The 17,115-nt window shown below is 34.6% G+C and overlaps 1 protein-coding gene across 26 annotated transcripts in view; it reads left to right on the top strand.

Moving 5' to 3' along the window:
* The window catches only part of Esrrg (estrogen related receptor gamma), a 601,476-nt gene that overhangs the window by 540,859 nt on the left and 43,502 nt on the right, over window positions 1-17,115 (top strand). For all 26 annotated transcript variants that reach the window (XM_046438414.2, XM_046438420.2, XM_046438413.2 and 23 more), the window contains one exon: window positions 429-590. In XM_046438414.2, the coding sequence (XP_046294370.1) occupies window positions 429-590 (162 nt within the window). The remainder of the gene's footprint in view (window positions 1-428; window positions 591-17,115) is intronic.

The following is a 17,115-nucleotide window of genomic DNA, read 5'->3' as shown; positions in this document are numbered from 1 at the left end:
GCATTACAGTCTATATTTCAGTGGTTCAGTGTGTTTTTTTTACTTTACAGCTATTGCATACTATTTAATCTGATTTCCCAAATCCCACTTAAGAATCCGATAGTAAACCCAGAAAGCATCTAACTTCTTTTATCTGTTTGTTATAAAAAAAAAAAATTCACTACAGGACAGATGCTTCATTCCCGCAAAAGCAGGTAAAGCAAAGAAGAAGAAAAATGTTCCATTGTGTTTGCAGTGGTGCCTTCCTTGCTATGAATTTTCCTGAACACTGTTTAATACCTATATATATTAAACCACAAATGTAATATTTTGAGCTTATTGTAGGTTATTTGAATGATTTTTTTTTTTAAGACAAAGAATACTTTAGGGCTTGTAAAAGAGGGATGATACTGCTAGTGATGCTGTAGTACTCTGGTCTGATCCTGCAGATAACAAGATTGTCTCACATCTGTTGGTGGCTGAACCGGAGAAGATCTATGCCATGCCTGACCCTACTGTCCCTGACAGTGACATCAAAGCCCTCACTACACTGTGTGACTTAGCCGACCGAGAGTTGGTGGTTATCATTGGATGGGCGAAACATATTCCAGGTACATTTTCTGAAAATAAAAGAAAAAGAGAAAAGAAAAAGGTTGACATTAATTCTCTGGGTTTATATATATATATATATTTGGGCAAATTAATCATTTTCTCATAAGATTTTTTTTTGAACTTCCCATTTGTTTTTTATCACACTTAATTTAGAGCTTTGCTGATTTGATGAATAGAATCATAAGCCTTTATATATGTGTACCACCTTAAGCTCTCACTTATATTTCATATATGAAGGTACTATTGCAAGTATAAGATAAAGAGAATTTAAGTCTTAAAGACGTAGTTTTATTGTTTTCAATTCTGAGCCATTTCCTAAGGTAATGATTCTACTTTTTCTCTTCACTGTAAAAAATGTTTTTGTCAGCATTAGTCTAATTACCATTTTCTTCCTTTTAGGAATTACTTATTTTGTTTCTCATGGTGGCTATTTGCAATGAATTTCCTTTTCTATTCATAAACTTGGGTTTACAATTAGATACTTACAAGCATTTATATAGAAATTCTTAAAATATTGAAGCGACATGGGAAATTTTTTCATGTGGCAATTTAAAGTTAGTATTTTAAAATATTCTATTATATTTCTTTCTTGTCTTATCCAATAATGTCAGTAAACATGTACATGATCACAAGTTTTGAGAATTTCAGTATCCTACTTGAATTATTTTTTATTTGTTTGGACTTTGATCTTCAAATAGTTTATAAACAAGTTTTTGATGATGAACAATGTTTTTCTGGTACAGTTAACTTATTTCTGTCTCCTTAAACTAGTTTGTCTTTATGCTTTGAATGCTACAGTAATTTCTTTAATCAAATTGATGGAAGTCCCTTTCCCAGCCCACACTGAAACCAATTTATTGGTCATGATACGCCAGCTATGTTGCTAACAGTCGTAACGAACTGTCAGGCGATATCGCAGTGAAGCTAATTTGAAGTCATTAGGTGTGCAGCGTTCAGGCGACAATTTGTTACAGTGGTTAGGAACACAGCTGACATTTCTGAATGGCTTTGTTCAGTGTAGTTCTAGATGAGGCCAAGCAAATTGTAAACTAATTTAAACATCACTCTGTATTATACCAGCTACTTTGTCTTACACTGTTTGCTAATAAAGCACCCCAAATTAAGTCAAAACTAGTTAAATAGGTGAGCTGGAATCTATTCTTTAGAAAATGCCCATGCAGGCATTAGTATATCTATAAGAAAGATAAGAATTTGATAATGTGAGTGATAGTGCATTTGGATTGTAACTACGTCGATCATACAAAAATGAAAAAAGGGAGAAATTTACTAAAAGATATTAAAATATTTGGTTACCTTGATAATGGGAATATCCAGAATTTGCAAAACAGGACATGAAAACTTGTTTGGAAGGCAATTGTTATTGAAGGGTTTTATAGTAGAAGCAAAACTAACATCTGTTGAAGTATCCTTAGACATTTCACATAATCACATAATCAATATGATTTATATTAATATATAGCATATCATTATTACATACATGTACCCATGCATATACACACTTACAAATATATATATTTATAATAAGATTATTCTAATCCAGGGTTTTTCAGCCTTGGTACTATTGATATTTGGGACTAGATAATTCTTTTGTAGGCAGTTGTCCTGTTCATTATAAGATGTTTAGTGGCATCCTTGGCCTCCACCCACTAGATGCCAGTGGCACCCCTAATGAAAATGTCCTCAGACGTTGCCACATGTCTTCACAGGGATAAAACTACACCAGCCTATCCCTCCTTCCCACAAATAAACCATTGTTCTAACCCAGGAATCATGTATGATTATCATCATTTCAAAGACAGATTTGAGGCAGAAAAGTAAAAAAAACACTTGCACAAGTTCATCAACATATCCAGTGCCTTCAAAACATATATTCAGCATTGCTTCCTGGGATAGAATTAGGATATTTTAGCCTCTAAGTTGATTACATTTGAAAAAAAACTATTTCAAAATATTTAGGATGATAGTATTATTGTTGTTAGTGTCAAGAACATGAAGGGGTATGTCACTATGAGTCCAGACTACATATTACTTCTGCAAACTTTGCTCAAGTCTCCCTGAAACAAGGGATTTTTCAAGCCAGTATTTTTATTTCATCCAGACATGTTATAGTAAAGACTACTAAAAGTTAACAACTTCTTCCAAACCTTCTGGAAAGGAAAAGTCAGTGATAAACTTTCAGGTCTGGTTGTGCATCTAAGTAGAAACGTCAGCTTATAAAGGAACTTATTAAAGTAATGGGGCTCTAGTGACTTTTGAAAAGATGGTAACTTTAAATAACTATGAGCAACACTATTTTCAGTGGTGGAAACAATTACTATACGATTATGTGCTCAGTCTTAAGCTGAGGCTTAGAGTTGGTGGGGACTGATGTTATTCTCTTTCCATGGCAAATGCCAGAGGAGGTCACTGTGGAGTGATGATTCACAGCTCTGATTTTCGTAATACCCTGAGGGTATTTTAAATGATTGCAAGGAATATCTTGCTTTTCAGAAGGGGATTAGCAAAACAGGAGTTAAACAAAATTCTTTTTAATTTTTTAATGCATGTACCATCCAGTGTTTTGAGGTGGTAGAGAGGGTGCTCAGCCCTCAAAATACGCTGGTTTACCCTGGCTTCATGACAACAGAAAACGACACAGAGGTATGTAGAGCACCGACAGGGAGGTAAAAGCAAAGAGAACATAAAGAATGAAGTCACATTTCTGCGTTGATACAAGTAAAATCATGTTCTTGATATATGAACCAGTCTTGATAAGTTAGGTCAGAGTCAGAATTAAAGACTAGTCAGAACTGAAATTTCCCATCTTAGTTTTAACTCCACAACTCATTGTTTTTATAAAGCTTACATTAAAAGGAAAGCAAACTCTTTTTTAAAAATAAACTAAAATTTGAGTCTTTGTTATCTTTCTGCTTCTCTCAGCTTGTGTATGCACACACATACTCTCTTTAAAGTTTAGCATCTCAGATCAAATCAGTAGCCCTTCTGACTGCTAAGAATGAGCTTTTGTACACTTGCTTTTGCTACAGAAAAAGTGAAGAATTCAACAAAAGAAAACATTGAAGAAAAATACATATGGAGTGGGGTTTTTATCAGTAAATAGAATTAGTTGACTTACATTAATAAATCACATAAATGGGAAAGTGTGTTGTTATGAAACATGACCGTACTTTATCTATAGAAGAAAAAAGATCACAAGGGCTTTAGAAAATGCTTGACTTTAGCTGGAGGAGCATAAGGGCACAAGAACAGATGATGGTGCCCTAATAGCCCTTTTTAAGAATGACAGGGCCCCGCCATTAGCATCCTTTTATATCCTTGGAAATTGCTCATGCCTCGCTTTTCTGGTTCCTATCTGCCTGACTCTTTTTTATTTCTCTTTCAATTTCGTCCGCGCTCGGATAAGCGCATGCTAACACAATATGATTGAGCTGTAAAATGGAACGCTGTCGCCTCTAATCTCTTTTATGTAGATACGGAGGTACTGCACACTCGACTTCATTCTCTCCCCATTGTTGGCCTTTTTTAGAATGGGTTGCCAAGTAATGGAGGCTCTGTCAAATATTAGAGCTAGGTTTCACAGGATGTGATAAGACGATTATCAGCCCAACAGTCAGATCTATTATTGTTCTTGGTGGTTGATTAAAATATTATTATGTGCTGGAACTTTGTTAACAAAATGCAGAAATGTGCTTAGTCAGATGGTGTTTTATTAAAAAAAAAAAGTGTAACCCATATTAGCTGACCTATATAAGTGGTTTAAGTGTATTTACAGATCTTGTCAGCTTACTTTAAAAGAACAGAAAAGTATTTGAACAGTTAAATAAATGGATGTGTTTTAGATTTTTTTTTTCCTTTTTCAATGTAGTAAATGTTCAGACTGACTTATTTATTTTTAACATGACAAATTCAACAGTGACCTAGTCATGAAAAAGGACTTAGCTCAAATTTGGGGACCTCTTATTCACATTATTAAAAGAATGCCTATTATGATGCATTAAACAGGAAAAGAAAAACCTATAATTTTCTTCATATCAAGTGGAGGCAGGAGATATTAAGCTCTAAAAGAAAACCACATGATTAAGATGATGTTATAAAATAGTCTTTAAGTATATTTCTTCATGTAAGAAACAGAAAGCTAAACTATAGGAACCAATATTTTCCATTTACCCTGAAACACTTTTTTGTAAAAACATGCAGTTATGAGAATGTATCAAAAATGACTCATTGGCTTGTCTTTTTTATAATTTTCTCAGAAAAAGAATTTAGACTTGCCTACAATGATGGAAATCTGTAAAGAATATGAATTAAACTCTCTGTTAGGGCATAAGTTTTTCAAAAGAATAACTAAGAATATTTGGACAATTATTGCTAATGATACTGTTTGGAGTTATACTTATTGTTCAAACAAGTTTTATGTAGAGGCCAAATTTTAACACCACATTCTTTCCCAAGTTAAGTTATAAAAGTTTCACTTTAGTAATACATATTGCTAGATATTAGTGTATAAAATGCCCATCTTAAGCTACTTGTAGCATCATTAAGTGGTTAGGATGTACAAAAGCACATGAAATAGGGCAGAAATAATTACCATAAGATTATATTCCCATTTGTAATTCAAAATATATTTCCATGTGTTTCACAAGCGATTATCGTTTGATGGATAAGAAGCAGGGCTTGGTTGACTAATGATGAATCACACACCATAAGCAAGTAGCATGTAGGACTGGGGTTGTGGCTCAGTGGTAGAGCACTTGCCTAGCACACGTGAGGCACTGGGTTCAATCCTCAGCACCATATAAAAATAAATAGAATAAAGTCATTGTGTCCATCTATACCTAAAGAAAAAAAAATATATTTTTTTTAAAAAAGTAGCATCTGATAGTTTATTTTGAATTTATATGATTGGAACTTGGTAAATGTGTATTAATTAATTGATTTAAAAATTTTGTTGCACTAAACTTTAATTGCTCCCTAAATTTATTTGTAGTTGTAATTTCTACCTTGCTATGAATGAATTAAAGCAATTGTAGACTTTTTTTCTCAGAATTACTTTTTCTTTTGTTTATGTGAACTCAGTGATTTCAGAACTATGAAGTAGTAGAGTCTTCTAGTTAAGGGAGAAAAGTTAAATGTAAGACCCAAAGCCATGACAACTAAGAGGACTATTTCAACCACTATTTCAATTATAAGAATATGCAATTATTAAATAAATGAAAGTTATGGTTAATATACTTAGTTGTATACCTGTGAGTCTATAGGGTAGAATGATTCTGAAAGTAAAATCAGAAAACCTGAGCTGTAGATGAGAAATATTTATGTTACTTACTGTTCTAACCATTAATTATATTATGAAAATCAAATGAGGAAAAAAAATGCACATGCAAATTATATTCCTATGTATAATTAATTTGCAAATTATAAACCATGATCTAACTATAAAGCATTCAGTGTTCATTTTTGTTTCCAAGGTACTGCACAGATTGTCAGTTTATTGCAATGAAAACCAAGTGACCCAGGAAGTTAGTATTCATAAAAGTTAATCTAAAATATATTCAGAGAAAAGACCAATTTTCACTGAGAAGAGGGAAAATCTTATTTATCTAGAAGGATCATTTTATGGGTATTGTCATTCTGTTCTAGGTGAAGAGGAAGGGATCATTTTAGCCTAAGTAATGTAGTCCATTGTGCATGACCAAACCCAAAATAACTGAATGTTTTATTAGTTTCTAAAGTCAAAACTGTGAAATATAAATAAGAACCAATAAGTCAAAAAACATGTTGTGAAAAAATATATAATTAGAATGGTCAAATAAGCACCCCTTCATATCAATAGGTACCCTTGCTGGGAAACCATCAGTGTTTTACTTCTGCTAGTTACTAGGTATCCAAAAATATATTTGCTATCCATACATATCCATGCCATTGTACCTGAAGTATTTGAGTGTCTGCAATATACATTACACTTAGTACCATAGGAAATTTTCAAAATGTGCGTGACATGGTACCTACCCTGAATCTTTTATCTGCATAGGTATATACAAATATGTGTGTGCATATATTTATAATAATCTTCATGATTTACAACTTCATTAGTTTCAGACCTAAATTATTCATCTTTATTCTTTTCCATGGAGTTAAATTTTAAACATAAAAACAATTAACGTCTATATAGCTCTTGATCATTTACAAAACATATTCATAACCTTTTATGTGATGTGCACAACAACTCCGGAGGCAAGTTTCTTCTGATTAGCCATATTTCATAGATGAGCAAATTGGAGAGTCAGAGCTTTAACTCACACTGTTGGTACTGTTACTTAAATGATACTTTTAATGGAACTTACATGACATTTTTACCAGTATCTTCTTTGTGTCTTTCTCCCCACTCCTCATCTACTTCCACTGTGTTCTTTTTCATTTATTCCAGGTTACCTACTTGGACTTCCTAATAAGTGTAGGCTCATGTAAAACATCTAGTCTATCTCTTTAATTTTGTGTATTTGCAAAATGAAAAGTTAAAGGGGAGTGAATAGAAAGGGAATGTATGACACATCTTTAAATCAATAAAAATCAAGATATGTATTGATAGTCTACCCTAGACATTCCTGATCACAAATTTTAATGAAAAGAGTCAGTCATTGTTCAACTACTCATGTGAATAGCTGTAAAAGGTCCTTCAATGATTGGTTGTGAAGATCAGATGCTCACTGTTTCTGACTCTGGTCAGATTCACTGGGTGTTGTTTTTGATGGAAACTTATAGGTAAACTGGAGTGGAAGTGAATAGTTGTGAATGACTTTGAACCATATTGAAAATGTTAGCTCTATTTCTTAGCATTGAATCAATGTCTGCCTTCCTTCTTCTTTCCTTGATTTCCTTCCCTCCTTACATAAGCATGTAGTGAGCTATGTGTTAGGCACTGTACACAAAGGATACACACAAGAATACAGCACAGGTTCTGCTTCAAAGACTCTCAGGGTACCCTGGGTGATATAGAACTATAACCAAATAATGACAGCCATGTGGAAACATGGAAGGAAGACATGACTGGAGCTAGAGGCGTAGGCAAGGACCATATCATAGAGAAACTTGAATTTCATACTGAGGAAAACCAATGTCCTAACAATGGTATGGAACCCCCATTGAAATTTTTAATTGACAGTGACCTGATTATAACTTCATTTTGAAAAGGTTAAAATCAGAACTTTTCAGTCAAGTTACATAGAGAAAGCTTTCTCAATACTTTTGAAAATAACAATGTTTCCTTCCTAAAATGTTGAAGATTTCTGTATGTATTATATATTAAAATATGCTATTATCTTCAGGCAAGTTCATGGTCATTGCTAACCTCTTTTTTTTTTTTTTTTTTGAATGATAAAGTGACATGATGAGTCCAGTCATTCAGTTCATCATGTAGCACAATCTTTCAGAAGCCTGAAATACTCTAAAATCTACTGCTTTAGGATTACCAAAACATTGGAATCCTACAGACCTGGCACAGGTCTCCTCTTTCTTTTATGATATTCTCTTTTTATTAATGGATCTGTTGCCTCTAACTTTTGGGGTCATTCTTAACTTGGCGAGTTAAAGAGAGAAAACTGTTTGGGTCTTATGGGAAATTGTTATATAAAAGCTGGTATAATTAGTATAATCCACAAATGCTTAAGTGCGTGATTAAAGCAGTTCTTTCACCTCTAAAAGAAGAATTCAGTAGCAGCACAGAACACAATGCATGGCGTGTTTTGTTTTTCCCTTTGCTCCTTTTTGACCCTCTTTCCAACTCTAGTCCCACTGCCCTCAGTGGCTGGTTGCACTTTTTCCCCTGCATCCCACTTTATCTGCCTCAGCCAATCTCCAAATGAATGCATGTCTATCCTAGCCTTGGCTTTGACACTCTGGATATATTGATTAATAGTTGCCCTAAGCTCCTTTTAGCAAATCAAATTTTCACTTTTAGCAAGGATTTCGCCTCTGATTTATTCAGCAAAGTGAAATGCACTAAATTGACTTTGACATTCAGGGAAAATGGCTGAAAAACAAAGAGCAGAGGAAAAAGATATAAATTGTATGGCAGCTGGAGTTTTCAAGCATCAGAGAAACAGTTTTCTATGAAATACAGAGTAATTCAAAAGCACTTTTTAAACACATGCAAGTGATTTCTTTAACAAAAAGATTTTAACTGCTGGGTTTTCTTTTGGGAAAAGTTTCAGTTCAGAATTTCTGGTATAATATTTTGTATTTTGTAGATGACAATAACTTTGTAATCCTGGTTTGTACCTATCAAAATGAGTTTATGGAAGGTAGGAAATATCCCAATTGCTTTGGAAGAAAAATATTGCAGTCGTCTTATACAAACTAGAATGATTAACCTGAAAGTGTTGGTGTCCTCTAGCAGTGGCAGCAACAGGAATTTGTGTGTGTGTGTTTGTGTGTGTGTGTGTTTTCTAAATAGTGGAGTTTTCTTATTGCCATCAGGACAATTAGAAATAATTTTGAAACACAAACCTCAGTATAGAAAATTCAGGTAACTGTGCTCTTTTGTATATTTGTTCCCCCAAAGAGTATCATCCTCAGCTGTGTTTTTTTATGTAATTGAATCAGCCTGTTTCCTTGTTAGACCAGGTTCAAGATACAAAGCGTGGTTTTGATGTGTCAAAAGAAATGGTGCTGGTGTGGATGGAGAAATGTGGAAAGGCGGTTGAACTCATGATAAGCCCCTGAGAGATATTAAAGGTGTGAGGAATATAGGAATTTTTTTTAATATTGAGGTCTCATAGACTGTTGCATTGCCTCTGCAAGGCATTAGTTTGAATTGACCGTTCATTTACCTCTTTCTTGTGCAACATTCTCTACTCTCTAACTGTATATTTTAATAACTTCATCTCTTTTTTTAAAAATATTTTTATTAGTTATTGATATCTTATTTATATTTTATTGTATTTATATTTTATGTGGTGCTGAGAATCGAATCCAGTGCCTCACACATGCTAGGCAAGCGCTCTACCACTGAGCCACAACCCCAGCCCATAGCTTCATCTCTTTTAAGTTTCAACAAATCTATCAGGAAAGCTATACTGATATCAAAAGTGACCCATTCTGTCTATGTGAGTGGCATTTTACAACTCAGATAATACCTGTGTCAGACACATCTACAGTACTATGCCCTCATAGGCATATTATTTTACTAATGTAATGCTGCTTCAACCCCAATTCAGACCAATTTTCAACCTTCAAAAATGACCTCCACTAGCTAGAAGAATTCAATAGAAGAATTGTCAAAACCACTTTAATTGACAAGACTTTCTAAGCAGTTTATGTTGCATGGTAAATTGACATAAGAGCACTATTTGTTTATTATAAATATCTTGATATTTCTTTTAAGAAGAGATTTTCCGTCCCCCCACCAAAAAAAAAAAAAAAAAACTATGATTTTTTTTTTTCTGAAGTAGGAGCCTACTTTTATTTTTTATTTACTTTGGCCTGATTAAAGAATAATGTACATAGTATAAAAACACTTCAAATTTTGTTTCATCTTTTCTTGTGCCCTTGGATTTCTTAGGGTGCAGTTCAGATTATTTTTACATGAATGAAAAAGTACTGGTGCATGCAGTTTAGTTAAAGAGAAAATTATAATGGATAAATTCCACCCCTTGCTAATTCTGAGCACTGTTATCAGTTCAATTTAGTTAATCCCAAAATTTAACCAGTCTCCATTAGCCACATAACTTTGCTCCTAATCAGAGAATTATATTTCCCACTGACAGAATGGGCATGAAGTCCTAACCACAAGTTTATAATATTATAAAATCAAGAAGGGGAAAAAGACCAGTTTCTTCAACTGGATTTAGATTAAGCAAGTTGATAACTGAATGTGCAGGTCAGCAGCAGAGCCTGTCCAGTTTCAGGGAATCATCTGAGCCCAATTAATACCATCACTCTAGGGGTGTCTCCAAAGAGCAGCGAGCTCCTCTCCGTGTGAGGGAGGCTTCACACCTGCTTAACCTACATTAGGAAAGGATTAATTACCTGAAGCGCCAGTCCCTCCACCAGTCAGCACGTTTGTGGCAGGGCACATGGTGGCCTGGGCTGCAGAGGGAAGAAGGGGGGTGGAGCAGCTGGGGGTTCAGAGAAAGACCAGCTCCTCCCAAGGTGGTCAGCACTTTCCAAAGGAAGAAAAAAATTAAAAAAACAAAGCTGCTCTTATATCGTGATTTGTTTATGTCATGACAGCACCCAGTGGCAGAGTGTGTTCCCATAGATTTATACACCTGAAGGAGAAATGTGCTCCAAAAGGCTGTTTCCACTATAAAGTTTCTAATGTTAACTTTTTTATCTGTTTCCACTGTAAAGTTTCTCATGTTAACTTTTTTATCTGTTTCCACTGTAAAGTTTCTCATGTTAACTTTTTTATAGAAAAATATGGAATAATTATTGTAGATTTACTTCTAAGAATGGATGTTATTTTGAAGTAAAAGGGTCTTGTTTGTTCGGGAGCATGCCTAGAGGAAACTTTTTGACACTCTTTTTAGATATATGGAATAATAATAACAAAGCAAGATCCCTTTTCCCCCAAAAAAATCAATTCGGAGATGATAAAGTGGTAGTGGACCTTAGAGATCATGTACTAGAGCTTTGCATTTTAAGAAGAGACACTATACTGTAGTGGGCAGTGGAGTTAGAGACCCTGGTTCAAATTTATCAGTTTACATGGAAGATAGTGCCTTTTTTTCTTTGAGCTGATATAGGCAATCTTGGTGTGTGATTTTAAGTGTTTAAAAAATGTTAAATGCCTTTACTTGTACATTTTTGGATAAAGACACCTAAGAGCAGGAAAGTTGAATGACATACCCAAAGCCAGAGGCTAGTCAGAGGTAAAGTTGAGACTAAAACAGGTATTTAACTCACAGTTCAGCACTATAAATTTTTATCATTTTCACTAACAGTATACATCTTTATGCATAGTATTAGTAGCAAGCTATATGTTAACTTTATTCTCTATTATACTACATATATATTATATATTACATATATATTATATATACATACATATATATTAAGTGAATGATATATTTCTTGGTAGAATAATAGTTAAAGTAATATATAAAAGTTATTTTGATATATTTAAAAATTATCATGTCTCAAATTCTAAGCAATAAACCCATGTTATTCTTTGATCTAGCCTGAATATTACATCTGAATGTTTCAAATCACATCCTTTTCTGAATGATTATTAGTCTGTTTTTATGGATCAGAATTCTTCTCTACCAAGCAGGAGAATATAATAGAGACAAACCCCTGACTAAGGTTTGAGATTGGGAAACATGGCCAACAACCCAAAGAGTTTGGTGGATAGAAGATTGGCCAAAGATCTTGATACACAGCTAGATAAGCCAGATAAGAAAAGGATGAAAAAAACTGATTTGTAAACATCTTGAACTTACTGTGTAGACACTAATGCTATCTTTTAAAAAGAAATGTTTCTGGTAGTATCCTGAAATTTCAACATTTGGCTAAAATTAACTTGTGAATAATCTTTGGGTTTTAATTTACCAGATCAGTTATCTGACCCCTTAGACTCAGCAAGGATCGTAACATGTCTGTATTTGCCATGCAGCTTTACCCCAAACTACCAAGGTAATTTTATATACTTAGATTAGAATTATTATTTAATTTGAGTCTGACCATCCTACATTAATATGCTTGAGTGATAGGGTAGGGGGTGCTGAGAATTGAGCCCAGGGCCTTATGCCTGCTAAACACACACTCTTCCACTTATCTTAACATACAAGGTCTGCTCCCAGCCCTTGAATAAATTTTATATGGGCTGAGAACAGGTAGTATCATTATTGTCACAACATCCATATGATACTATTTGAAATACCTGAATATGGTAATAAGCTTTATAAATGCAGCTTGACATTTTCCTAAATCTGCAACATTCAGTCCCCCAACAAAAGTACCATATGAGATATATTTTTGTAGCAAGCTAATGCCTATGCATTCATGCTCTGAACAGAAGTGTATGTTGAGAGCCGTCCGTGGGATGGGCCTTATATTAAACTTGCTCTACTTGGGAGGCTGTCTCTGTCATCATGATTTTGATGTACAGTTTATGTATTATCAAAATACTTTTGAATTTTTCTTTCAGCAACATCACTTTGCAGCTCATTCAGGATGCTGTGTCACTCATGAGTCTTAAAGAGATGTTTTATTTTCATGTTTAATTGTATGGGATCTTTTTGTTTTTTATTGGTTCTTTTTAGTTATACATAATATCAGGATTCATTTTGACATAATTATAAAAGCAAGGAATATAATTTACTCTAATTCAGTCCCCAGTACTTCTCTTTTCCCTCCCTCCTCCACTGCCTGTTTTCTTCCCTGTACTCTACTGATCTTTCAGCTATTTACTCTTAGTTTGTTTTGTTTATTTAGTTAGTGTCCTGTGAACATACACAATGGTGAGATTCACTGTGGTGTATTCATATACGTACATAAAAAGTTGGGTCAGATTCATTCCACCATTCATTTTGAGAGTGATCCAAGTCAAATGTGAGCCATGACCCTTGACCTACTATTTCAATATTTTTCTCTCTACAACTCTCCGTTCTATGTTCTGAATATCAGTGAGGTTTTTTGGACTAAATTGAGGGCTAACATATGCTGAAATGGGTTTTTTAAATGTTATTTTTAAATTATACATATATGTGCGGTGGTTCTGAAACTATTTGAATTCTAAATGGTTAAGCATCCTCAGAAACAGAGTCTCTTTATGAACAGAGACTTCATTCCTACATTAGGGAAGGTAGCGGTATTTTTACTTTAAGAAAAGGTTCTTCATTTGCCATGACTTAAATATGGGCATATGGAGCTGATGGCAGCTGTAGTTTTTCTTGAGATTGTTGAAGTCCTCTTACTTCTGTCGTTAACTTTTGTTCTGCAAATGCAGTTCAGAGGCACAGGCTCCATGTTGCATCCATACTTGGCTTGTTATCCTCTTATCAAGCTCTTAGCATCCCTTTGTTTATTTGAGGCGACAGGAAGACTGTGTAAAGGCTGCTTAGTCAGGGATATCAGCCTTGTTGGCAGGGGAGTGATTGCCAGTTGAAAAACAAGGCATTATTGCTCATTTTTTCCCTCTTATTAGTTTGATTACATTTGCAAATCAAATCAATCCATCAGACATGATCAGGCCTCGTCCGCATTTTAAGGAATAGTAATCTCCGTCTAATAAGATGCAAATGTGTCACATCGGTAAGTAACCAATAAATCATCGTCTTGTCTTTGGCAATCATTAAATATCAGAACCAACAGTCAATTTTTAGTATTTTCAATTTGCGATATGCCGCTGGAATATAAAGATAGATGGACGTAATTACACAAACCAAACACTATTTCAGTTCATTCCAGACAGCAAATTTAGTGGAAGGTATAACTGGCTTGTCATCACACTACATTATTCCTAGCAGTTCATGCAAAGTTCACAGACAAGCTTCAAATGGACATTGCTTTTTTTCAACTTCTAACAACGTCCCCACAATGGCAAGCAAACTTTGATGTAAGGACTTGAACTGACTTCCGCACGGCTGTTGAAGTCAGATGCCAGTATGACAGAAAACATATGTTCTCTCCCATCAGAAACTGCTGGCAGTGCCAGCTCCAATCTTCTATATTTTCTGTTTTAAAAAAATGAACTCACAAATGTAAAAATAAAGAAAAGAAAAACAATCAAGAACCCTTCAGATGATTTATACCATCCTCATCTATTTTGATGGAATAGTTTCCTACAAAGGGAAAAGTAAATAAAAACTTTTTTTTTCTAAGTTTCACATTTTAGAGTTCCTTGGTTTGGGCAATGTATTCTTTTGCTCTAAACCATGCACTGTGAAGATTTGCATGTCTGCAGAGCCCTAATAAAGCTAGGGGAGAAAGTGTGTTGATTTTTGGCGCATAGTGAAATCTTGATACATATAAGATATTATAATTCAAAGGACAACAAATGTAATTGTTTGGATGGAATATCTGAGCAGAGTGTCTTTTCCCTAATTATGCTTGCTTGGCAACTCAATATCTGCTGATTAACTGTGACACTTGCCCTTTTATTTATTTATTTATTTGCAAAAATTGTCCTGTCACAAATGGAGGAGCCTTCCTCAATTTATTTTTGGCTCTTTTTGATTATCTCAGTGTAATCAATATTTGTACTTTTCCTTCCATTTCTAACATCTTCCTCTAGGGTATTTCTCTTACAAAAAGCGTTGAAATAAAAAGGTTTTGTTTAAATTTTTTATTTTTTGAGATGAGATCTCACAACATTACCTAGGCTGACCTTGAACTCCTGATCCTCCTGCCCCAGCCTCCCAAATAGCTGGAATTATAGGTGTATGCCACCATGCCTGACTTTTGAAAGCTTTTAAAAATCATTGATCTGATATTTAAAACTTGCAGCATCTCTCTGACTTTACTTTTCATTTTAGCCTGGCCTACTTAGTGATATTACTCTTATTTTTTACTGTTATTCCTTTCTTATGTTATTAGTTGCTAAATAGGATGTGATACACACACACACACACACACACACATACACACACAGGACAGATGTGATACACACACACACACACACACACACAGAGTACATGACCTTGATGCACCTGCTACTTATTTTGGTGGTTCTTCAAATAGTCCATGATTGATTCCAATGTGGCTTGACAGATTTGCAATATTCTATATAGTTAAAATTAGAGCTTATCAGTTGGCAAAGCCAATCCTTTGCCCTCCCAGGCCCCCATTTGCAAAGCAACCTCTTTGGAAGATGACTTAATAAAATCTCTCATATAAAATTGACAAAATTAAACTTTTACTGCATTAGTTACTTATTTAAATCTATTGAGTTCCTTCTTGCTACTCACTCTGCAAGGAGGTGAAATAAAAAATTGAACAGGGTATATGTGGGCTAGGCATTGTAAAACATACAGTCTGTAGAGGAAATAGACAAGCCGAGAGGTGATTTGACACAGGGTTCTAAGTGCAGTGATGAGGCAGCACAGCACGGTATGGGTGCACTCTAAAGGAAACTCTCATTTTTTAATTCAGGGTAGTCTTCTTGAAAAAGGTGACTTCTCAGCTGAATTTGCAGAATGTATAGTAATCTAATGCAGATTCATTGATAGGCAGGCGTCAAGTTGAAGGTTTCATTAAGTATTTGTTTCCTTTTTGAAACAAGACCCATAGTATAGATTCAACAGGTTCATTTTCAGTACCTCTCTCTTTGTTTGTTAGCAGAACTGAAGGGCATCATTTATTGAAGAACAAAGACCTTTGCTTCAGATTTTAAGACGTTATAAAAGTTAGATTAGATTCTTGTTATAGTTGTCTTGGAGGTTATGCCAGGAAGTTTCAAGTTTAGCCAAGAAAATATGCATTCTTTTTAGGTGAGGGTCTAATCAGCTTCTCAAATGTCGTCTAGATATGCCCATTGGCTATACTGTACATATCATTCATTTGGGCAAGCACAGTGTGACATCACTTTATGAAAACAATTTTATCTGTATCTTTACCTTTTCATTTCTCCAAATCCAGAATTAGTAAATTTCCAGCATTTTTTTTCCTTTCTGCAGAACTATTGTGAATTTTAAAAACACAGCCCTGGTCTTTCCAGGTGATTGTTTTGCCAGCCAGCCCATGTCTCTCAAGGAATCCCATTTATAGCAGCAATTGCCAGGAACCCCTATGAGTTACAGCTGATGAAAGCCATATAGCTCATGCCTTTGAAGCTTTGCACCAGAACCTTATGCTCTCTCTAACCGATTTACATACCACCATGGTATGTTTAATTTGCTTTTTCATCAAATCAATAATGGGTCTAATTGAAAAAATTGGCAGTGCTACGTGCAACCTAACTACCGATCTCAATGTTTGCCGGCTAAAGGGAATGTTGCATAGCTGTGTGTCAGACACCTGTCTTATTGGTGTACTCCTGCTACTAATGCATACAAAAACAAACATTAATACAGGTGGAGCATCTGCACCAATTGATCACTATGCTATGAGAATTAATCACCTGGCTTTCAGCTTGAAGAATAAAATTTACATCTTTAATGTATGAAATGTATTAACACACACGCTTGCACCATTGACTTGGGGTGATGTCAGCAGACATGCATGTGCAGCTCCATTCAAATGTGTTCCTCTGCACATTTGGACTTGGTTGTGTAAATCTAAGGTCAGGTTTTCATTAAAGACTTGATAGTGTTTTGAGAATGTAGATGTAAGCCTTTTTGGTTAAGAGTGATTAGGAAAAAAATGGGCAATAATTCAACCTGAGGTAGTAGTCCCCTGGAAATCTGCCTTCAAAAACTATATGATAAAGCTTTTGAGATTGAGTTTTGTTTTCTCATCTCAAACCAGAGTGGATTTTGACAGCCCTCAAATAATGACAAAATAGATTCACTGAACTCTTATTAGGTGCCCGGCTTGGGACTGTTTTATGTGTATTATCTCAAT

The sequence above is a fragment of the Marmota monax genome, unplaced genomic scaffold (genome assembly GCF_021218885.2).
Source record: "Marmota monax isolate L192 unplaced genomic scaffold, Marmota_monax_Labrador192_F-V1.1 WCK01_AAM20220418_F8-fsc00118, whole genome shotgun sequence".
In the NCBI taxonomy this organism is placed as follows: domain Eukaryota; kingdom Metazoa; phylum Chordata; class Mammalia; order Rodentia; family Sciuridae; genus Marmota; species Marmota monax.
The sequence above is the reverse complement of the archived record's forward strand: the minus strand, read 5'-3'. Positions and strand labels throughout refer to the sequence as shown.